The sequence below is a fragment of the Gambusia affinis genome, linkage group LG18, assembly GCF_019740435.1.
Source record: "Gambusia affinis linkage group LG18, SWU_Gaff_1.0, whole genome shotgun sequence".
NCBI lineage: Eukaryota > Metazoa > Chordata > Actinopteri > Cyprinodontiformes > Poeciliidae > Gambusia > Gambusia affinis.
The window spans coordinates 7,567,841-7,591,971 of NC_057885.1; the positions used below are offsets into that span (position 1 = coordinate 7,567,841).

At 40.4% G+C, this 24,131-nt stretch overlaps 1 protein-coding gene across 4 annotated transcripts in view; it reads left to right on the forward strand.

Moving 5' to 3' along the window:
• The first annotated feature begins 5,747 nt into the window (after positions 1-5,747).
• si:ch211-200p22.4 (phosphatidylinositol-binding clathrin assembly protein) overlaps positions 5,748-24,131 on the forward strand; it is a 97,801-nt gene continuing 79,417 nt past the window's right edge. Inside the window, exon 1 of one of the 4 annotated variants that reach the window (XM_044096982.1) lies at positions 5,748-7,473. In XM_044096982.1, the coding sequence (XP_043952917.1) occupies positions 7,344-7,473 (130 nt within the window). In that variant the 5' untranslated portion in view covers positions 5,748-7,343. The remainder of the gene's footprint in view (positions 7,474-24,131) is intronic. The other 3 variants (XM_044096984.1, XM_044096983.1, XM_044096985.1) reach the window with 3 other exon arrangements.

Genomic DNA, 24,131 nt, shown 5'->3' on the forward strand with positions numbered 1-24,131 from the left:
CTGTCAGATTTGTGATGTCTTTTTGGTGACAGAACACATTATGTGTAATAATTCAGCTACGTGGACAGGAAAGATCCAATGTAACTTCTTTTAGTAGTGAATGAAAAATAATGATAATGTGGTTTCTATTATTTATTATGTTATATTTTCTGACTCAATTCATTCTTTTCTTGGTACGAAAAGCCGGCCAGGCAGACTGATGCACACAAAAAGGAAGTTAAATATTTCAAAATGAATGTTTTAAAGTAACCTTCTCTTTCTAACTAGGAGTCTTTCAAAAGAAAAAAAACTTTATTTTTGTATCTCAGTACAAAACATCCCCAGGCAGATGTTAAGGGTCAATCACCTTGCTGCCTTGCTGTGGGTTTTATATCTGTTTTAAAATGTGACCATTTTTTAAATTAGTGTATTATCTGTCTCTGCAAAAGACTTTTTTTGTCTGAAAAGTGGCCAGCGGCTCTGAAAGGCAGCAAGCCTGAGAATGAGGGAAAATCCTCTTCTATGGCCTACAAATTAAAAGAATTTTTGATGATCTTCTCACAAGCTGCTGCGAAAATAGTCAAAGGTCACTGACCCCAAAAAAGGGCAAACAGTGTGTAGTACAAAAATGGTCTAAAATTAATACTTAATTCGATTAAATTAGTTGTGAGCTTTCAGTACTTTTTGTGTTCATCTCTACAATTTATGAAAACAAAAACTAAAGAGAAAACGTAACGAATATATAACATTTTCATAGTTTATGAAGTGGTTTGTTTTGGGGTATAAAACTGAAGTAAGACGGGGTACAATAAGAAAAACATGGGTGCAAAAACTGACAGATTAGCAAAGGGGCAAATTTAACCACGGTTTGCCGTTATTTTGGTTGGGAGGGGTTAGTAATCTCTCGTATTTCCTTAGAACTTGCCCCTACAGAGCAGAAAAACACAAAATCTTTTATGTACTGGTTAATTCCTAACCAGTACTTAAAGCTGTACTAGTTCCACAGGCAGATTACCTAATTTACAATTTTCCCAATGTGATAAGTGAAATAATCTGGCAGTGGAATTAGTTTTCAAGGAATTATTGACTTAAAACAAGCTGCTATATTTTACTGAAAAGTTTCTTGTAAGTTAGTTTTCTCTTATTTCAATGTACTAGGATAGTTTTGCTTGACACTAGAGAAAAATACTGGGTAAAAGTGTTTTTCAGGAGTATGGGGGGGCATCAGAACTCTGTTCAATGGAAAATGATTGTAACACCAAATCTTCAGAAAATAACATTTTACTGCATGTGAGATTTTTGTATCTTTTATTTAGCAACCAACAGAAGCAAACTGTTAAAGTTGTGACATAAATGGGTATGAAGTGGTTGACTTCTGGCTCAAAATGGAAGCAGATTTAGATGAAATGGTTCAGTCGTGCAAAAGTAACTTTAAACTTTGGGTCAATTCAACTGTATCTTGATTGCTTTGTTGTGTTTTCCTCCTGGCTGGCTCGCCACATAACAGAAAACAAATTTGTAAGAATTTGAAGAGAATTTGTTTTGAGTCCACCGCTGTGTTACTGTTGCCTCACATCTAGAAAGCTTTCTGTTTTGTTTGTTTTTTTGTTTGTTTTTTGATGAAATACAGATCTTGAGTGACTGGATTAATGTGTCTCCATCTCACTGAATCAGAGCTGTGTAGCTGGGATCCAGCCACCTTTCAGCAGGGTGGTTGGATCCCCATATTAAACCAGAAAATCTTTGCCAAAGCATCTAATTCTCACTTTTTCCTGGCTGTGTGAAGCTCTTTGGCTTCATCTAACCTGCACAGTAGGTGAGAGGTACAAACACCAATGTGCCTGAAAGGCAATCTGATTAGCCATTTTTCAGAACACAAAGGCGAGCGGATAGAAAATATCCACGCTAGAATTATTAGAAACTAAAGAGGTGGGGGCAGTTTATTTCAGCGGCATGATTAGCTTCTTTCATAGAGCAAAAGATAGAAAACATAATTACGGGATAACAAAAAGACGAAGATTAAGTCCCCCGAGCCGCAGCCGTGCGCTTACATTATAATTAGAGATGGATTAGCAAATAAGCCTGTGGGGGAACAGAAGACCCCGCCTGCAGTCTGGGAGACCCTTCACAGCGAGCTACTGTTCCACTGTTTGGAAGGTCAGAGAGGGCAGCCATTTTTAATGGAATGTCAGGTGCCTTTAGTTTATGTTGTCATATATGGGGGGCTTAATGAAAACGTCCCTGCTTGAACACAGCCTTACTAACTGAAGCATAAAGGTCAAGATGCCCAGAAGCTCTCATTGCTCTATTGATCTCAGTTGGTGTAATCACACTGTAAACTATCCTGCCATGCTGGAGTCCATTTTACACATCGGCAATGATGAAGAGCACCTCCGGGTCCATCTGCCACCTTCCCAGCCCCTTCCAGCATTTCCAGGTGATCCCATCACAACCCTTGGTCCCTTCCCGTGACCGACAGCTGCTGATGGGACTCCCAATCCCCGGCCCGGGAGCCCGTTGCCAGGGGCTACAAAAGGGCACATCCACATCCACGCCTGTAGTTGCCATGGAAATCTGGCGTTCGGGCCTTCTTCCGCCTGTAGGTGGCAACCCCGCACTCCGCTGTGACTCTGCTCGGGGAGGAGAGAGGTGAAGGGGGGCACAAGTGGCAGAGCGCTAGCTCAGTGTCGGGGCTTTGCACATTTAAATGCGTCTCCTCCGAGCGCTGCAGCAACAGCAGCTTTTGATTACATGCGAGTCAGGTGGAGATTCCCTGCAGGCGTGTTGGAGAGAGGATGGGGGTGACTGCTGTCTGCCTGCCAGTCACTGTGCTGCGGTGCATCACTTCCAGATGTGCAAAGCTTATTCATGCGTTTTACAATGAAGATCTGGTTTTCTTTGCTAAATCTCATATGTGCTGAAATGAAGCTAAGTAAAATAGGTCACATCTGGTGCAACAAATGGTTCTATTATTGCAGGGTTCATGAAAGTCCTTTACTGTCTTCTATGGTTGGATTTAGGGCTGGTGCACCGATTGCAGTGTTTTGGCCCATCCCTGATCACCGATCTTTAAAAAGCCTGACCTGCTGATTCCAATTTTGGAGAAATACCTTTTTTTGTGTTTGTTTGTTTGTTTGAAATGTTGCTAAATATAGGTAGAAAGTCGCCGAGTTGCCAAAAGTGGGGTGACTATTGTTAACTGCAAACGTGCAGCCATGACCTGGTGGGCGGGGCTAACAGTCAAACTTCTCAGACAGCAGAGCAGAGTGGTTCATTCTTAGACCTTTGTTGAGATTGTTAAGATTGGCTTCAAATGTAAGTATTGGCTGATAACCAGTCTCCCAAAATTAAGGAAATCGCCACCAATTTCCTGAATTTTGGGAGGAAATCCGAAAATTCGGCGATTATCTCAATAATCCACTCATCTCAATTAATCGCTTCAGCCCCAGTTGCATTTCTTGTTTCCCTTTTCTTTGTCGACTCCATGTCAGATTTGACAGACCTCAACCTGCACATCCAGGTTTGCATCGTCTTTATCATCTCAGAGGATCCGTGATGAACCTCCGGCCTGCCAAGACGCCGGAGACGGATAATCGTAGAATCCCATGGATTCACCTGCTGGGGTCAGTTTGCAGTATTTCTCACCGGGACGAGAAATACTGTAAACTACAACTGGTTCTCTGAAACCGAAAAGAAACGGTCCAACTCCTATTCAGGAAACGTCTGCCGCAGTCTGGAGGCTCGTCATCTGAGAAGTTTCTCACTCAGCTGCCGCTTGTGTCTCCCATCCAACAGTTCCAGCACCTTGCATAAGTGTTAATTCCTGTTGACCTCATTCACGATACAAATACACACTTTGATATATTTAATTAAGATTTAAGTGATGTAATAATTTGAATTAGGTCATATTTATGAAATGGAGGTGCTTTTATTTCCAGTTTTCTGAGTCATTACTTCTGCTGCAAACATTTTTGCCTCCACCTGCTTTGCACATATACAGAGCGAAATGTTAGCTGATTCGTCATAGCTCATTCAGTTTGGATGAGGAGCAGTTTTCAAGTGTTGCAACAGAGTCTCATTTGGATTTATGTGTGACCTTGGACCATGCCTCTGTCCCTTTATCCTCTGTACATTGTGGAACAGGAGTCGTGGTACATGTGGCTATCTTCTTGACCAGTCAGCAGATGCCGCAACCTGAGTCTCTGCTTTATCTGAGAAGTTCAAACCTTGGGGTGTTGTTCTTAATTTCTCCACACCTTTATCCCTGATCCATATCCGCTTCCTGATCTGATTTTTGTGATGCTGTTTTGTCTCCTGGAAACCTCTGAGGCCTTCACAGAACATCTGGACTCACACTGATTACTTACTCTAAAAAACAACTAAACAAAAAAACATGTTAAGCGCAAAAAATGTGAAAAGGTTTCAGGGGTGTGAATACTTCTGAAAAGCGCTTGATTCAAAGAGTTCAGTTCTGGAAAAAAAAAGAGCCACTGCTTCGGATGAAAGCGGCCGTAATGAGCTGCTTTATGCCGGCAGCCTGGCATCTAATTACATCCTACATGCTGCTGTGTGTGAAACGCAGTCAAATGCCGCCAGATACTTGACTAATTCAGCCGCTCAGATCCGGAGTGGGACCCACCGGGCCGCCGCACGCCGCGGAGCAGCAGCAGCGGTTTTCACTCATTTCTTCAGCACACAGTGTTCCACAAAAGTCTGGAGTCAAACAGGGACGAGGCAGCTGAGGAATTATTAAAGACAGGCAGGAATCTGGATCAGCATGACGTGGACACGGCGTGTCCGTGACGACTGAGCACGAGTTTAGAGTCAGCGTGTTGTTTTAACTCTTCTTCATCATAAGCGTCATGACTAGTCTGCTTTTAAAATATGATGCGTTTTGTCTCGCGAATTCCGCAACAAAGGCTTCACTCACTCGTTAGTTTTGAGCCAATAGATTTCTGAGGCGTTGAAGGACTGTCGGAAATTATGACTTCGCACAAAAAAATTGTCTTCCCACTTCCTCCCTTTGATTTTGTCGTTAAAGAAGATACTTTGTGGCACAAGAGATTGACAAATTCGTGAACACATTCCATTTGCTTCATTTCATTAAAAAAAAAACAAAAACAAAAACATTTTCCAGTTCTTGCTTGTGCGGTTTTAAATCTGATATTTAATGTCTGCAAGAATTATTCTCTTAAAAGCAGGGACAGGGACTGATATTGGCATTGAAATAACGGATGTGGGCCACTGGCCAGTTTGGCATGATCAGTGGAGAGGGAGGGCTGCAAAAGTACCACAATATACATATATATTCTATTTACCATCAGACTATTTTCTATATTTGTTGGTGCATTCTGTTTTTGATTAGACATATCCTACATTACAGCTTATCTCCAAGAGGAAGCAACCTCCAGCTGTTAAATATTTATTGAATAACATAATATATTTTTTAAAAATAGTGGACTCTTCAACCAGCCACTTTATTCACATCCATTCTTTTAAACGTCACATGATTACAGTAATCAGAGATGCTTTACATCCAAATTAAATGATGACAAGAAGTCTGAGTCTTTAGTAGGAAAATATAAATACAAAGACAATTTGAAGCCATTTTGAAGTTTGAAGCCAACTTTATTTAAAAATATCCTATAAATGCTCAGAACGTTTAAGAAATGAAATAAATGCATGTCAACAAGTTGTAAATAATTTTACAAAAACGCTGTGTTGTACTGAAGAACAATTTAACCACATTGTTTAATACATTAATTTAGCGGGAAAGCTAACAATGATTGACATCTGTTATCTATTTCCATGTGCAACCTTCTCTCTTTTTTTAGGTGTTTAGATGGCATTATTTCCAAAGATAAATTCCTAGATTTAATGTCTGTACTGCATTTTATATTCATAGGCCAATATAGGCCTATACTGAAATTTAGCTTTATTTGTCTGCCCCAGTATTTCTTTTATATCTAGCAACGCCCCTGTACGTAGAGGATGAATTAATGCAGCTGATTAGTGTGGCAGAAAAGGATAATTAACACAAGAAATATGGAGGCAAATTATCAATTTATCAGTTACAACATGAGTAATTCTCATTTTAATTAATTTCTCTATTTTTTATGCGTGCTGTTTGTTTATTTAGTTTAGGTATGTATCCCATTAAGTTCAATTTGCATACCATTTATATTTATGTGAGTTCAATGCAGCATTTATGTTTGTCGTGTTTTAATATAACTATTTAAATTGGCCATTTAAAATACGTAGAATGATAAATTCCGAACTTCATTCGGATACCTTTAACGCAGCTCGGCTAAGCTCAGTTGTGAGATCAGCTGATTCTACGCTGCCATTTTGTCCGGCAGAGCAGCAGTCAGTCAGTCAGTCCGTGCGGAGAAAGCTGTGAGGAGACTTCCCAGACAGCGTCACCGGACTGTTGGACGGGGGGAAAACACCCGGTAATGTGGTTGTAGCATCCGGAAAACAGCACCAGCCGAACCACGGGACTCCAAAGGAAAAGGACCGAGCCAAGGGAGCTGTCATTTTCAACTTACCGGGTCCGCCGGCTGGGCTCGGCTGCGCTCGACTCGACTCGGCTCGCTCTCTGCTTGGCTAATCTCTTTAGCTCTTCAGCTAGCTTCTCGGACCTTGAGGAGGAGGAAGAGGGGGAAACTTCGCTTTTCCTGGCTGTCAGTATTGCAGTAACCTCTGACAAACTTTGAATAATGCTTTCTTTAATTCCTTCTTACTTTCCCCACCGGAGCGGGCTCCAAACAGGCACTTTACTGGGGAAGCAGTGATAGCTTTAACAGCCGAGCTAACAAGTTGACGTGGAGGAGGAACTCAAGTTTTTCTCTTTCTTTTTTTTTTCTTCAAAGCTTTGATTTTTTTAAATTTGTTTTTCCACGGATTACTTCTTTTTCTGCCAAACCGGACCCGGACTTGTCGCTTTTGGTGACTTCAAACAAAGAATTCAGGTTTTGAAGCAGCCTGTTAGCTATGTTTATTTGTGGCCAGAAAGTGATTTCAAGTATTTCCAGATTCCACTGTGGGACTCTTTCCTGGTTCGAGTACTGCAACGGAAACATTAGCTAACACACACTAGCCCACAACAGCGTCCTTCTGCTTTATTTACTTCATAAATACAAGGAATAAACTTTTTTCCCTTCTTCTTCTCCTTTTTTTTGCCACCCAGACAACTTATCTCCAAAGATAAACTGCTGGTTAAGTCAAATCGGTTTTGGAGCAGCAGTAATCCGGAGCTTTGTCTGAAGTTAAAAGTTCTGTCCCGGATTGGAGCCGATCCATTGACTGGGTCGTTGTTCTGTCTGATTGAGTTGAAGGGGAGAACAAAAAAAACAACAACAGCGATGTCGGGCCAGTCTATTACGGATCGGATCGCTGCGGCGCAGCACAGCATGACGGGCTCTGCCATCAGCAAGGCGGTGTGCAAAGCCACCACACACGAAGTGAGCGGACCGAAGAAAAAGCACCTGGACTGTGAGTATGCCATCCTCTTTGAACGCGTCACTGTCAGTCTCCCTTCGAGCTGTGTTGCGCATACTTGGTTTCTGTCCTGCTGGCTGGACAGCATCACCGAGCTCACTGGATGCAGGCAGAAATCTCCTCCACTGAATTTTTTTCTCCTAAGTAAAGATGATCTGCTTAGTGGGAAGGGACTAAAATTGTTTCGATTTCTTCCGGTGGGGGTCAGCCCTAGCAGTCGAGTCGTCACCTGTTTGACTGACGAGGCATGTTTTGGGTTTAGAATCATCCATGAAACTGCAAGAATGTAGCTTGTTACTGTTTTTACTCTTGGTTTGATTAGAGATAGACTTAAAAATGAGGTGCATGTGGACACATTATAGGCCCCCCGAAGAGATTTTAAACAACAAACAGCTGTGTGTTTATCCAAGCGCCCCCTGTAGCATGGCGCCCCTATGCCTAGCACATAGTGTATACAGTGTATTCAGTGCTTTTATTTTGATTTGCTAAATGTAGTTTTTAAAACTGAGTGTTTTCAGGAAGGTTAAAGCTTATTTACACTTGAGCAATTAGGTGTCCAGTATTTAGATTACTGCAAGTCTCTCTGTAAAAGTCTTAAGTTTTTATTTTGTTGCTATTTTTTACACGTCATCTATCACTCCATAAACCAGTTACTGTTGAACATTCCCAGACTCTAAACCAGCCTTCCTTTACCAGTTTGAGAAGCTCCCACTGTTTGTTTAAGTCATAGTTTGGAAGCTAATCATTTACACTTGCTTTCGACTTCTTCTTGAATTGGGAAAAGTTTACCAGCTTCAAGCTGGTTGATTTATTTTAATGAGGTTGATAAATCTAAACTTTGATTTGATGCTGTTTAGATTAATAAACAGCATACTTGTTTTTTTATTTTTTATTTTTTGTTTTTGTTTGGCTAGGGAAATGGTGTAGGAGCCAGCTTTCAGTCAGCTGATGGGCCATGTGCAGCAACAAGTTGGTGGAAGGGTAGTACTGTGTGATTCTTGCTCCGTATATCCCTAGAATGAAGTGATGTTTAGCTAGTTTTAGATGGAAATGATGGGGGATCTAAGTAGATCAGCTGTTTGAATGGTGGTGTTTGTTTGGTTCCGATACTGAAAGAAGAGCTCCTAAATGGCCGTTTCAGCCCACATTTGTCCAGTTTAATCAAGTGGTCTTCATGTAGTCGGCATCTATCGTCTGTCTCCAATAATTAAGGCCCCCCTCCGCCCCGCCCCCGCTAAACCGATGTCGAGATACACTGGCAATAAAAGCCTCCCCTGAGGATGGAGGGCCGGAGCTTTTGGCTTGCTTTGATTTTAGCAGAAATCACAATCTGAACCCTTGGAGACGATCTCCTCAAGCGTGCAAGACGAACTGACTCTCTAGTGATAAGGAAGGGGGGGAAGAAGCACATTATTTGTTGAGAAGAGAGGCGCATCTATGTAAATGGATACTGAGGAATCTATAGTTTTAATTAAAGTGACTACATTTTTGCCTTCAGTTAGGATTTGATGACAAAGCATTAAAAGGAACCGAATTGGTTGACACGCTAGGGTCAAAAGGTCAAAGTTGGGATTTTAGCTTTTTAAGTACACTACCTTATTGGCGCTATTGATTCAGTGTATTCAGTTTGAATAGTTGAACTAAGGCTGGACAATACGGACTTAGAATTTTAGCATTTTTCTGGGTACTATTGTAATTAAAAATAAAAATGACCCATTGAAAAATTGTTCTTTTTTTTTTTTTTTTTTAGGTAACTCTGTGGCTATGATAGCATAGCACAGAAATCATGGCGCCACAAACACAAATACCACTCTTGAAAAATCATATTTTCAAATTTGCTGCTAGTTATTGATGTTCTTGTTGAACAAATTGTGAAGAAAATAGTAAAAAAAAAAAAAAAAAAGTCATAGTTTTGTTAGTCAAAACAAAATTATTTAAAATTTATTGAGACAACAAGACAGCAAAATTCCTATTATAATACCAAAGTTTCACCAAAAAATGATAGACGATACAATAAATGTACACTCCTAGTTATCAAAATTGTGCTACAAAAGTAATATTTCTTATGATGGCAGTATTAATTTTGAGTTTTAGGGGAATTTCAACCTGATATGTCAGACTTGGAACTCTGTGTACTAATAAAATGCCTCAGAAAACACGAGAAACTGAAATATAAATTTTAATAATAGGATGTAATTCAATAACCTAAGCTTAATCTTCTATAAGAAGAATAAATAGTCCTGTGGAAATGTGTTAAATCACTGTTTTGATTATTTTTGATTCACTTTGGCTCCAAAATAATCATAAAAAATACCATAAAATGTCACAAGATTACACATTTAACATGTTCGGTAAACATGTGTCAGTCAACTCAAGCGACTTTGGCCAGTTCACCAACACTTTGCCCCTTCCTCCTTCAATTTCATTCCTGTAAACAAACCTTTTCAACATTTTTTATTGTTATTAAATGCCACAGGCTTACAGTAAGTGCTGTTTATGGAACGTTCGAAAGCGTCAGCAAGTTTGTCTGGCGGCTCGGATGCTGGAACCGTAAACTACACTTCCTTTAATGATAAGCCTTCTTATGGTTCAGACTCGGGGCCAAAACTCTGGCTGCAGGTTCCTGTTGTAAAGACTTCAAGGCGAGTTGCGGACGGAGATAACGGCGCAGCTGACAGAAACAACAAAAGGCCGGTGTTTCGTCAGACGTTCAGCCCAGGAAGGACAAAGTGTGCTTACCGTGTTTCCACAGAGGGACAAACAGAGTTGTTGACCCCACACTGTCCCAGGTTACGTTAGAAAACTCATATTGCCCAATGTGGCAGCAATAACTTGAGTTTGCCAAACTTTTTATTTATTTATTTTTCGTCATTTTAGCTGTCAGCTAAGCACAGCAGAATAAAGAGATGCATCAAAGGTGAAAATGGGATCACAAGCCGGGGATTACTGCACAGCAGGGCCGCTGCTCGTCTTCGACATTAAACGGACCAAATGTGCTGAAGATCTGTTTCTGGGAACTGCCTGGGTCGGCACGGGCCCGCGCGTTTGATCGATGCTTCGGCTCGGCTGCCTCTCATCCGTCAACGCCTCCTCACTCGCAAGACTCAGCTGCTGACGTTCCACAAAAAATAAAAAAAATAAAAAAATAATGTCGGGGCATTGTCTCCCCGCCGCTTTGTGAACCTGGTCCAGACCCTTCCAACCGATGCACCATTTCAAGTTTAATCATTGGTGCTTATTGATTTCTCCGAGAGAGCAACAACCTCGGTGCCGTAGGGAGGGAACGGCCTGTTTGTCCTTTTATTCGTCCGTGTCATGATTTTTGCCGTAAATGCTGCCGCCCTGCCAGATCTGTCATCTTCATAGAGCTGTAGATGTGCGGGGCCAGAAGGCACGCAGGAGGCAGGTCAAAGGTTTGTTCAGCACTTGTGTTGACGTGGAGTCGATAGTGGAGAGCTGAAGGCAGGATTTGGTAACTAATCCCACTGTAAGTGATCTCATTACACCTCTAACAGGTATGAGAATGTTGCTTTGGAAGTCCAACAAGACCTTCATAAGTGGCGTTTCACACGCATTTTTTTTACTCATCGAATTAAGTTTTTTATTTTTTACTTTTCCATAGATGGCTTAAATTTTCCCCCAAGTAGGAATCTACATAATGTAATAATTGCTCTTTTAAGAATTTTGAATTAATATGAGTCACAACATTTAGTTTCCCTTTGTGATCAGTAAAATACTTTTTGAATTTCAATTCATATTTGCTCTGCATGATATTAGGAAATCATTTGATCAGAGCTGAAACGATTAATCGATTCGATTTTGATTAATCGATTATGGAAATAAAAACAAGAAAACCTTTTGCTATTAAAATTATTAATCCAAAATAAACAGATTAGTTGAAAGTAATTATTTTTAGCTGTAGATGCATCCTTTCCTACAAATGACCAAGTGTACACTAAAGTTATTACATTTTAGGAAACACATTTTTCTTTTCAAAAAACTATTTGAAATATTTTCTTATTTGATCTTTTAATATATTTCTAATATTGTGTAAAAAAAATAAGGCTGAAGTGGTTAAATAAAAAAATGTCCTTTAATCCGATTAATCGATTAATCATCTCAATAACGTTACTTAAATAATCATTAGTTGCTGTCCTACATTTGATTGCAATATTATTGTTGATGACCGTGTCGATTACAATCACTTTGTTTTGCATAAACTCAAGCTTCTCCCTTCTCTCTGTTAGCAGCAGGCTCTACTGGAACTCCATCCAACTGGCCAGCTATACTACTAACACGAACAGTTTCACAACAAAATATCACAGCTTACTAAATATTGCATCAATGTGCTCCTTTGAGATGTAACTCTCGTTGAGAACTGAAATAGGGAGTGCGATGTGCTATGTTTCTGGGTCTGGATCCACATTTGAATAGCATCACCTTATGATGGTGCAAACAGGACTTCCTGTATCTAATCTCGGTACTTTACGGTCTCCTGTAGGTATTTACCAAGTAAGGCAATGCTGTGGGGATGATGTGACTCTTGTCTTCCTGCTTTTGGTTTCTTGTAAACATAGTTTGTTGTAAAAAGAGAAACATAAATTTTATTATTATAAACAATACTTACATTTTCCTTTAAAGGGGAAATAAAAAAGAAGTCTTGCCAGAGTTGCTGCTTTTGGTAGTAAAACAACTTGGTTGGTGTTTCTTGATGCCTTCTTATCCAGACATTTTGGCTCTCTCCAAGAACATTTCTTCTGCATTAAGCAAGCAAGACCTGCTATGTTACCGACTTTGGTCAGAAGAATGCATTGCATTATCATAAAATTTTTTTGGGAAAAGTTGAGTGTTATTTATATAGTTGAACAATATTAATTGTGTACGGCAAAATTCTCATAAGTGCTGCACTCTCCAGTTGCAGTTGACGAGACTTCATCTAGGGTAATGAAATAATAAAGCTGCTCATCGCAACTGGCTAAAAGATGCTAGCGTTGGCATCCAGTTTACAGCATTCCCTTGGTTTTCCCTCTCTGAAATACTTATTCTAGCTAAATTGAATTGTCTTGTACGCCTAACTGCTCTACAAAGCATTGTTTGGTTAAGCAAACCTTAACTTTAAACTGGAAATCACAAAAAACTTCAGTTTTCAGTGTTTATGTTTCCTAGTTTAATGGTTTGTTGACGGCACTCTAGCTTTGAACACGGGTCGCGTTTGAATCTGGGCAGTATTTGGTCATTTGTAGTTCAAAAAAGTAAAATATTTGACTGAAAACTTAAAATGTACCAGTGTGAGGATTATTACAGCCCTTTTTGGAATCTGTAAATCCCTTTTTTCTATTGCTGAAAGCATAGGAAAGCCTCCAGTTCGCCACTGCAGAGTCCTGACTAAAAATTGTGAGAGGATCCACTACTGAAGTAGCATGGAAGTTGTTTTTAACAGGACTAGTTCTTTCTCTGAGTGAACCACCTTCTAGACTGTGTCAGGATAGTTATAGAGTCACTCTACCTCCATATGGCAAAAAATAACTTCAGCAAAGTGCAACCGGGAATAAATGCCCATCTATTGATGAAATGTAGTCAAACCTCTCTAATATGCCTTTTATTATATTTGTCAAGAGGCACATCTGTTAAGAAGTGCGTCTGTGAACGCAACCTCAGTTTGGACCTTACCTTTTAATTTCTTTTATTTTGGGAGCAAAAAGAGAAAAAAATAAAACCCAGCCAGTTTGCCGGTTGTTAGATTCTTATTAGAGATTCCCTATCTGGATCTGTGGATGAGCTGGTAAAAAGCTGTCATGTTCTGAAGCAGCCTGCCAACAGTAAGATGTCAGAAGAGATGCATTAGAGATGCTGTTTGAAGCCACAGCTGAACTGCAGTTGCTCGGTCAGATCCGGGCGTAGTCGCAGCATCGGGCTCTTTCAACAAATGCAGGCGCTTGGCAGCTCTACCATCCATCCAGCCATCATGCTCACAGCTTCGCATTTGCTTGGCCGTCTACAAGTTGCTCGAGAGAAACACACGGCAGTGACAAGATATAGACACAGAACTTAGGCTGGATTGTGTTTTTTTTTGTTTGTTTGTATGTATCTATCTATTTATTTATTTTTATTTTTTTTTACAATTTTGGATCTGTTCTCGTTTGTTACATTTTGACATATTAAAACCTCATGTTCAATTTTTTTTTTTTTTTTTGTGAATTTTATGTGATGAAGCAAGACAATAGTCAGGGATTCGCCTGTTGGGCCACCAGGCTTTACTTGCACCCCCACTAGGTTAAATATTATTTATTTTAGATTTTTTAAAACATTTTTTTAGATTTTTATCTTCTTTAGGATTTTATAGTTGCCGTTTAGTCATTGTAGCAGATGTAGATTAAAGCAGAAATTATGAGTATTCTTTGTGAATCAAAATTCAGTTCTGAATCGAATCGTGAGACAGTTAAAGATTCCCAACCAGACAGAGATAAATACTGGCTGGACAAACTCTTGTTCAGATTCTCTCCATCCAACCTTGACCTACTTTGCCAAGACCAGCGGACAACAACCAGTCTCCCAAGTTGGTAAAACGCACAACAAAAGACTTTGGAGGCCGAACTCAAAAGGAAAGCTTCTTTTTGTGTGTCTTAAAATTCAAGTGCAGTCATTTGTGGCTGTAATGGCACAAAGAGTGATAAAGTTTAACTATGACTATACCGTCGCAAGACATTGTAATTGCTCATCGTAATTATCTTGGCACGGATTCGCCATCAGCAACTGCTGCCGTCGTGCAGCCGGCTGTGAGTTGATCTCAACGCCGTATTTGTACCTAGACCTAATAACCGAATAACCCTGGCAGGAGCCTCCGAGTGCTGCCAGCAGAAAGCCTGTAAGGGATCCGGAGGGAGAGAGAAGGGTTGGGGGAGGCTGGGGTGAGTCCGCTCGCCGGAGCAGTCATGACCTTCACGCTCCGCCGGTGGAAATAAGTGTCGCTTTAAAGCCATTTAGTGTTATGATTTGGACCGTCCACCTCAATTAACCCCCAGCGTGTGAGTCGCACAGCAACAACCGCCAATTCTTTCCCATCATAGCGGGAGAGAACCCCCCCCCCAGTTTTATGGTGATTATTGTCGTAAGCGTCAGCGGACGCTGTGTTGTTGGAACGCGGTTCTCTGCTTGCACACCTGCTTTTGGTTTTCCCGTCGCCAAGGTGAGGGTTGTTGAGCGTTAAATCCAGCCTTTGTCAACACGCTGCGGCCCGCGCCGGCACAGGAGCCGTCTTCCGACTGTCAGAGAGAAGTTGTGACATTTAAACTCGAATTTAGTTTCCTCCTCGGTGCCCCGCAGTTGTCATAGCAGCGGCTAAGCCAGCTGCTTGTTGTTGAATGGGCTAGCTAAGGTTTGCCGTACAAGAAGCTGTTGAGGTGTTTTAATTATTTATTTTTTCTTAAATCTTTGTGACAGTAACTGACTGGGTGTTTGCTTAGCGTGTTGTTGGCCCACCCGGCCTCCCTTTGGAGGGTCCTCAGCAGGTCAGGTAATGGAACATTTATTAATCTGAGCTGAATGGAAACTTCTGGAGCTGCTTTTGTGCTCCTGGTATTTATCGACTATGCCGAGCGACTGGCGACTGGGGAGGGGAAGGGTCAACTTCCTCCGGCGCTCCGACTCTCGAGAACAATTCACACCCCGAAGTCGCATGAGAGGTACTTGATAGTCATGTGAGAGTCATTAGAGTTGTATAAATGGACGTGTGAATGAACTGATAAATGGCAGGTAAGTGCTGGCTTTTTCCAGCTCCTTGATAATGCGCTAGCAATTATGCCCGTCTGACCCGACTCTTAGTTTTCTTCTTCTTTTGGCAAAGGGCTGAATGAGAGAAAGACGAGTCTTTAAATCAACCGAGCATGGCTTAATTTGGGTAAAAATCCAATGAATGAATTGATGTTGGATTTTTAACAGAAAGAAGAAAGCTTAGTTTTCACTAACATGTTATTATGGCGTTCCTTGAAGATGACGCATGTTTTAAGGGAAAGTGTGAAATGTCACTGCAGGTGTGTGGCTTAATAATGAGTTAATGTTTTAGGCTGATTGGCTCTTTCCGGTCGTTGCTTAGCAAGTTCATTACTGTTGCCTTGTAGTTAGGTACAAGTTGGATCAATTGTATAATAAAAAACGTTTACACTTGTCATACTCATACAGGATAATGTGATATACTCTAGCCTGCTTGTTCTGTAGAGCCGCCTGCTTTTAATAACTGCAACTAATGACTATTTTAGTTATTGATTATTCTATCAACTATTATTCTGACAATTAATCGGATTAAAAAATTGGTGCATCCTGCTGACTTTTCATTTAAGCACTTTTATGCAATTCCAGAAAAACATTAATGGATACAAATAAATAAATAAGAATTTTTTTTTTCTTAAGGTGCAATAAAACATTCCTTTAGTGAATGCTTGATCATTTGTAGCATCTGGAGCTAAAAATATAAACATGTGAAAAGCTCAGCCCTTTCTTCTTAACACCAGTGCAGTGTAGGGCTGATCTGTTGATTTATTTTTAAATTTATTTATGTTTTTTGATTTACTAATTAATAATTGGGTAGCAAATAATTTATTTTTGGCTTGATTACTGTTACTGTAATTACTGTTATTTCAGCATTCGCTATACTTCACTAAACGATTAATCGATTACTAAATTAGTTGGGGATTATTTCAATAATCGATTCATCACAATTAGTACAATAAATCGTTTCAGCCCCTGATTTTTGACATTTGAAGAGGTCACTACCTGCCATTTGAGCTACAAGCCGTCACAAGATCTTACAGAAGGATCTACATGTAGGACTCTGCGTGTATTATTATTATTGTTTTCCTCTAGTAATGGTGACGTTAAAAACAATAATAATAATGGAGAAGTTAAGACTTCCTCTAGTAATGGTGACGTTAAAGTCTTAACTTCTCCATATTAACAGGTTTTATTTTTACCCTGTCATAGAGTTGTAGATTAAGTGTCCAATCGGGTCATGCTGTCAAATTCAAATACAGTACAGTTTAATTCAGGAGATCATTTGCTGGTGAGCCTCTGCTTTATAATGTGCCTTCATAAATGTTGAATCTCACAGAGAGACAGATGTCGTGCGTATATACTTTCTGTTGATGGGCAGCGCTTTGATTTCTGGTTGCAGGAAGGAGGAAGACTTTCCAGACCGCAGAGTATGCTGGAGCCGAGGAGAAGCTTCACATCTGGCCTCAGGCTTCGACTCCCGTCTCCACAAATACTCCTCGATGTTTTATTCATTTCAATACTCCCAACATTTAGTCGTCGTTAGTGTTCATTTTCCCACCACACAATATCAGAAGAGAATTTACAGTCTGACTCTGAAGCTTAATATTTGCGTTTCAAGCCGTCTCTAGCTCTGCAGTGCCGTCATGTACTCCCAATCTGATCTTTGCCCTTCTCGTTTCCCATTACGCAGTGTACACACATGCCCAGGTTTGCTGTCATCCAGAGAGTGGGCAGTATTGAAAGTTTTTTAATGAATTGAAAGAGCTCAGTGTCGTTTCAGAACATGAAAGCATAGGAAGAGAGAGAGAGAGAGGGGAAAAGAAAAAGAGGCTGGCCAGCTCATTTCCTGCCACTTGATTTAGCTTCGATTCCGTCCCCTGATAGAACCGAAGCTGGGTGGAGCCGGTTAGCAGCCCAGCCGAGACGCCTGCGTCTTAAGTAATTGTAGGTGAGCCTAATGCTATCTAAACAGGGTGTGGGGGGGGGGAAAGCCCCTCTCTGCCTCTGCAGAAGGGAGATAGGCTTGGGTTTTGGAAAGAAAATAAAATAAAATTACGGCTTACCGCTTGTCGCTCGAATGGATGCGTCTGTTTCAAGTCGAGCCGGAGGGAGTGCACGTGATGTGGAGTGTTTAGCGTGAGACCCTAAGTATGTGACTGTGTGACAAGCAAGAGGGTGGAATTGAAGGGGGGGGGGGCAGTGAAATTACAACAGTGTCTGAGTCTCGAGGGAGAGCTGGAGTCTGTTTTAGTGCATATTGAATAGGTTTCAAAGCAGCTCCACAGTCTGGGATCATGTAATTATACACCACAACACACAGGTTGTGAATGAGTGAACAAATATCACTGCGGGGGGGTCACAGTGAGACGCCATGATCACTCAGGTCACTAAATTAAACAGAGAAGCAGCCTTGGTATAGTTCTGTGTCGTTCTTCTTTGTCCTGCTGCCTGAAAGTGGCGTTAATTACAGTGTTTCCTCTACATGTAATTGATCGTGGCGCACACCGCTACGGCAAAATAAATATCCTTCAGGAGGATATATATAAATATTTATATATAATATGTTAAAACAATGGTAAACATCATCAGAGTTTGAACCTTCAAAACTGTTAGACATTTGTCAACGCTAGCTACTGTGCGCTGCGCTGGTTTGAGGAGTGAAGGAAAACTAGAGACGACGGTTTGAAAAAGCGAAACAAAGGAACCTAAGGAAAGTTAAGTAGGATGCATTTTTACTGCAAGCCTGTGAAAACGAGCCTAATGTTGCCACATGTTGCATCTGAAAGATAGTAGTAAAGCTAATAAATATAATTTGGCGTTTTGAACAGCTTAGCGTGTCGGGTAATTTGTCCGTTGAGGCTCATTTCTGATTGCATTTTCAGATGAGCGTGTTATAATATTTTCAGAAGAGGAGGAAGGAGTCAGACAGACATTGAGGAAATGTTGGATGGAAACGTTCAATGTTCTTCATTGTGACACCGTTCATTCAAGTTCGGAGGAATATAGAAACCATCTGCACTACACATCTAACCCACCCTACACTTGTTTAAACTTCTGGAAAATCTAGTATATATATAGATTTTCATTATTAATAGAAATCCCTTATGGATGCTGCTGAGGCTGTGGCTCTCGTAACAAGCTGCACGGGCAGAGAGAGGGTCAGCGAGCGTCTCTGCAGGCCTCACCGGTTCATACACACAGCGGTCAGGTTTCAAAACGCACCTGACGAGTCAATAGCACCGAGCAAGTGGGTAGTCAATATCCTGCATCTTCAGTCATTCAGCAATGCTAGTGTAGTGTAGTAAAAAGCACACAGAGTTCACTGTAATCATTTGCCTTTATGCTAGTTCTACTTTTTTTCTTATACCTTTCATTAAAGAGGCACTTTTTATATTGTTTCCAAACTCCTGCTCTTTGTGATATATATATATATATATATATATATATATATATAATTTTTTGTTAAAGTAGATCAACAAGTTCCAGTCTGGAGTTAACAAAGGCTTTAATGACCCGACTGTACATTAGCACGCTCTTACCAAGACACTAATGGTTGAACATTAGGCAACAGAAGCTCAAATAGTACAAAAATTAGTTGCGTTTTCTTTAAAATGGCACTTTGTGCTTTCTTCAGGGTTTCAAGGCGTTGGGTTTTTAGTGGTGTGGTTTCTGAGGTTCAGTGTACCTCTGGAGGCTAAACGATTGCAATAGATAAAACTGGCCCTTTTCTTGCTTATTGCAGGGCTTCTGCAAGGTCTTGAATTGAGTTATCTAAAATGAAGGTCTTAAAATTGTCCTGCTTTTTGAAACGATGATTCTTATCTAAATTCATGGGCTGCATCGTTCTTTTCTCCGGATTTGAAGGACGGATTCACAGCCAACCGTGTCTCAAGATTCATTGAGAGGCACCTGGGCGATTTTTGTTCTAGTGACAATGGCAAATGGAGCGGGAAATCGGTATACCTTTTAAATATGCAAATATGGAGTTTCAAAAATGAAACAAAACGGTTGTATTGTTAGGTGTTTACAAGACATGTTTTTAATCAAATTTACATGTACAAAACATGTATTTAAATGGTTTAAGTAGGCAGTAATAAACAACCTACTGAGTTTTCTAGCTTTATTTTACCAGCTTATGTTTAGTGCTGTCACGGAGATCTTGGCAACAAACCAAAAATTAACCGATGCCAAAATTTGTGACGATGACCAAAGTCATTTTGTACATGTTGGTATTTTTGGTGGTTAGATAAAATGAAGAGGTTGGGAAAATGGAGCAAACGATTATCATCCGTTTATTGTTAGAGGTGAACCGCTCAGTTATCATGATGTTGGTTTTTAGGCCATATCGCCCAGTCCTACTGCCGGAAACAGGAAATTTGTTGGAAGGGCGTCAAACTTTCTAGCCCTTACCCCAACCTTTCCGGTGTTGAGGAGCCGCTCTGTGTCGACCCTGTAGCTGGAGCCTTTTGTAGAACAGAGCACCTGAATTTGGACATACCTTCGATCCTAAGTTACATTATTTAAGTGGTAAGCATTTCTGCTTCATGGTGTTTTTCTTCCATCACAGAACTGAACTAAAGATGAAAACAGGTTGGAGTAGTTGGCGCCGCTCATGTTTAACCACTGAGCTTATGCAGCGTTATTTTTCTCAGTGCAGCTGAGAACAAAGGTGACAGTTTGAACGTTTAACTTTATTAAACTGACTAACAGAGCATCTGTTTTTGTTTTTTAAGAACTTTGTAAAGTTTGGCTTTAAGTTTTTAGACCATGACAATCCCTCTAACCACTACCTCCACCAACATCATGATTTGATTGTCCTTTACTCTTTCGCAATAAGGGAGTTTAGATTTCAGATGTCAGTAAAAGACGTCATCAGTTACTATTATAAAGCCTATTGTATGAGGATTAGAAGGCCAGATATTTTCCGAATGTACTTTAATACAAAAGTTATGTCATTTTTGTGTGTCTTGGCTTTAACTGGATCCAACTTGCAGAAACCCTGTGATGAACGTCAATTTTCCTGGGAAACTCCACCGGACCTGGTTAGGGTTAAGCGTCGTTCTCGGGGGGGTGTGTGGGGGGAACCCTCTACTTCACCCCTCTGAAGTAGTTCTCATAAGAGAACTCTAAATACTCATTTGACCTCCTGTTTCGGGTGACGACTGCTCACGGTTTGAACTGAGACTTGTCTGCCAGAGTATGTGCGTGTGTTTGGGAACATTCAGTGCCTCTGTTCCCGTCCTGTTCTGATGTCTGGTTATTTTTAGCCGCGCTCTTTCTCAGGAGCCTTTGGGCTGGGTTCAGTGGCTTATTTTTCTTTCCATCTCTTACCTGCTTGCATGTTCAGCTGCCTGCCATTGTCACTCCCACTTTTTTTTCTTTTTTTGTTCTGTCAGACTGCTACATTTTCCCCCCAAGAAGTTAGAGCAGAGACACTAAGACAGACATGCACAGACTTCAATCCCATTCCCTTGACGTGATTTCCCAAATTCCCCCGCATGAAAAACAGTTGGATAGAATAAGACGGGGAGTGTCTCTTTCACTTTTATCTCTCCTTGACGAGGAAGTAAGAATTAGGATCTCAAATGGGGCTTCAAAGGTTAGTCCTAAAATTGAATCAAAGAGGAAATTAAATCTATAGAACCAGATGTAGTCTAATAGACCAACTTCTACTTGCCTTAGTAGTTTATCCCGTTCTGAAACATGTTTGGATCTTCTGTTTCACCTCAGCAGTTCTGCAGTATTTTCTGACTTACACGGTTGTGGCAGGACTCTCTCTGCATGTCGTCAGGAGTCACTGTGAAAACCATGTTTTGATTCACAACAGAAATGGACAAGTCGAACGCGAGACGGATGTAGAAGCAGAGATTGTCAACGTATGATAATCTACGGTGTATGAAATGCGATGACTACCGTTTCAATTAATTTCGAAAAGCAGCAGGTATTCCTGCTGCTGTGAAAGTTGTTGGTGTTTTCCAACGTGCATATTAACGCATACGAAGGTATATTTGGTATTTAAATTATTAATATAGATGCAGATTTTAGCTATTCTCGGCCGCTGTGGTCCCTAACCTCTGTTAATACTAGGGGACCTCTGTAAATCTAATAAGCACATGGTATTTTAACCAGTTGTTTTCAAAAGTGTATCAAGGTTATTTTAAGACTTTGTTCTACTCTTTCAGTTGGGGTTAGGGTTGTCTTTGAGTAGCTAGCCTGCAGTCAGCTGCTGGACAGTAGCTCATAAGTTTCTAACTTCAAAGCAGAGATACCTTAAGATCTGTAGGTAAAGCAAAGTTTGTTTCCATTCAAACCCGTCTTTTCTGTTTTGTTTTTTTTAATCTGTCCAAATGTATACATCTTTTAGCAAGAAGAAAGCCTAGTTGCCTTTTTTTGTAGCCACTTGACTGGGAACATGTAGCAATAAGTGGGCTTCACACAGCCGGAGAAAACTCAAGTTCACATCATTAAAGCAACTTTAACTCACCCTTGCCTTGTTCCAACAATACAAACCTCACCTGCTGTTATAAAATGTTCTATTACAGCAGCATAATCTTAAACTGAGAAAAATCTAATATTAAATTTAAGTGTGTGTTCAAAATCACCATTGCCACCATTTCTGGCACCCCTAACCATTCCAATAAAGAAAAAAACATAAACGCCTCTCTTTTCAGACTTTTATTTACTAACCATATCATCTGAAAACATTAAGATAATAAGCCATTACTACTAGAGAACTTGCCATTTGAACAGGGTTTCCACCTTTACTGTAGGATTGTAATTTAGCAATACTCTTGTCAATAAAACCTGCAGCCATGTTTGATTTCATCGTAGAGGACAAATTGCATCTCATACAGAGAACATTTTCTTAATAGCAATATCGAAGCAAAGATGTAAATTCATGCAAAGTATCATTTGCATCTTGACTTTTTGAACTTTAGCATTTCACCCTGATAAAACTGCTCCACACTGCGGCTCGGCTTTTCTGTAAAGGCAATTATCATGAAGAGCTATGATACTTCAGCTTAAAACGGTTACCAATTGAGCTAGCGTTACACCATTACGTGTAGTGGGAGGTAGTTACTGTTGAGTGAGTCGGTTTAATATCGCTGCGGACGCCGCGGAGCCGTCGTCCTTATGTTTCTCTGGGCAGAGATGAAATCCAGGAGAGCCCAGTGTGCACAGAGGCGGTCAGTCAATCCCAATTCTATTGTCTGACACCATAAACACAAATAGAGATCAATGTTGCATCTGCCGTGCGATTGGCTGAAAAGTGAGCGCTTGCAGAGAGAATTGAATCCGACAGAGTCCCTAAAGCCGTAGGAGAGGCTTTGTTTCACTTGTCAGCACCTCGGTTTGAGATAGATGGCTTCTGAATTAGGGCAGTCTTTCAGATATTCACTTGTTGGGTGGGAAAAAGGAGCTGTGTTTTACGCGATTGTAAAACCAACAAAGAAATGTGGGGAGAAGAAAAAGCCCGTTCTCAGATATAAAAGCCTTTCGTTTTACTTAGGTCTTCCTACCTCCGTTTTGACTCTCGCTCCATATAAGGAGGATTTATGAACATGTAGGCAGGCAGGGGAGGCTTGTACAGGGAATCCTCTTTTGTGACAAACCCCTTTTTAACAGTTTGTAACACAAAGACATATGTGGAAGGGAAGGAGATTACTGGTATGCCAGACAAGGTGCTGATACCAGGGGAGTGTTAATCTTCAACAGATTGGGGCTGCAGCCACCCCCCCTCCACCCCCAGGTTCTTTCAGTGTCTGTTTTTTTTTTAATCTGCATACGTCTGTTGGGTGTGCATGTCTGCTGCCTGCGCAGACTTTGAATTAAGGTCAGTCAACTCTGAGGCAATGCTCATGTTCAGGTAACTGTTATTAAAGCTCAATAATCTCAATTCCCCACGGGTCGAGCAGAACGGCAAGGATGGCTTGGTAGTCAGAGACGTCGTCCTTCAACCCAGCCGCCATCATTAAAACCTTCTTTTCTGTTAAGTCTCCAGCTTCTTGGAGGCGCTTTATGCAAAGTGTTGGATTCCTTGAAGCAACACGGGTGGTGTTCATTTTCTGAACGCCATAATAATCAGAAATGAATTTTCCCCAATTTTGTTCCAAAGGGAGGATCGGGACAATAAATGTTTTATAAAGTACCTTTCATATATCGCTGCTGTATCTGCTGAATAAAAACTTGCCAATGAATACAATTTTGTGTGTCTAAATCTAAGTTGTTTGACTGGTTGAATAATCATGTTTTTTTTTTTTTTGTTTTTAACCATGCATCAGCTGCCATGTCTATTTTTTTTAATGCTTACATAAGGCACTGCAAAAACATTGCGTGCCTTTGTTGTAATCTCGATAAACTGCCACTGGCAAAAAAACCAAAAAACATCACACACCCAGGAAGAGTTTTTTGATTTGGAGGTCATTTATTACACATGCAGACTAATGATGGGGACATTAAGGTGAGTGAAGGTTTCCAGGAACAGGATGTCTCATAAACCTGTTAGAGATTTACCAACACTTCCTAACGCTCTTGCTTGAGGTCAATTTGTTGATTTCTGCAGAGTTGTTTTTTTATTATTATTTTTATACAATGGCTGGAGATGCACTGTTCAAAGTTTTGTAGCCCATTTCTGAGTATCAATTTTTTTTTTCTTTATAAATCCTTAATTTCATTGCTAGAGGTTAATTTTGATTTCTCTTTGAGAAAATGGCTGGACATACGGAAAACATTTGAAATTTCTTGCCTTCCTCTTTAACAGAAATAAGATGTTTCACTGTAAAATATTGTTTTGTTAAGGTCTTAAATAGACAAAATGGCTAGAGATGGCATTTTAATTTGTCTACTGCATCTTTTATGAGGGATTACAATAGTTAACTTAGCGG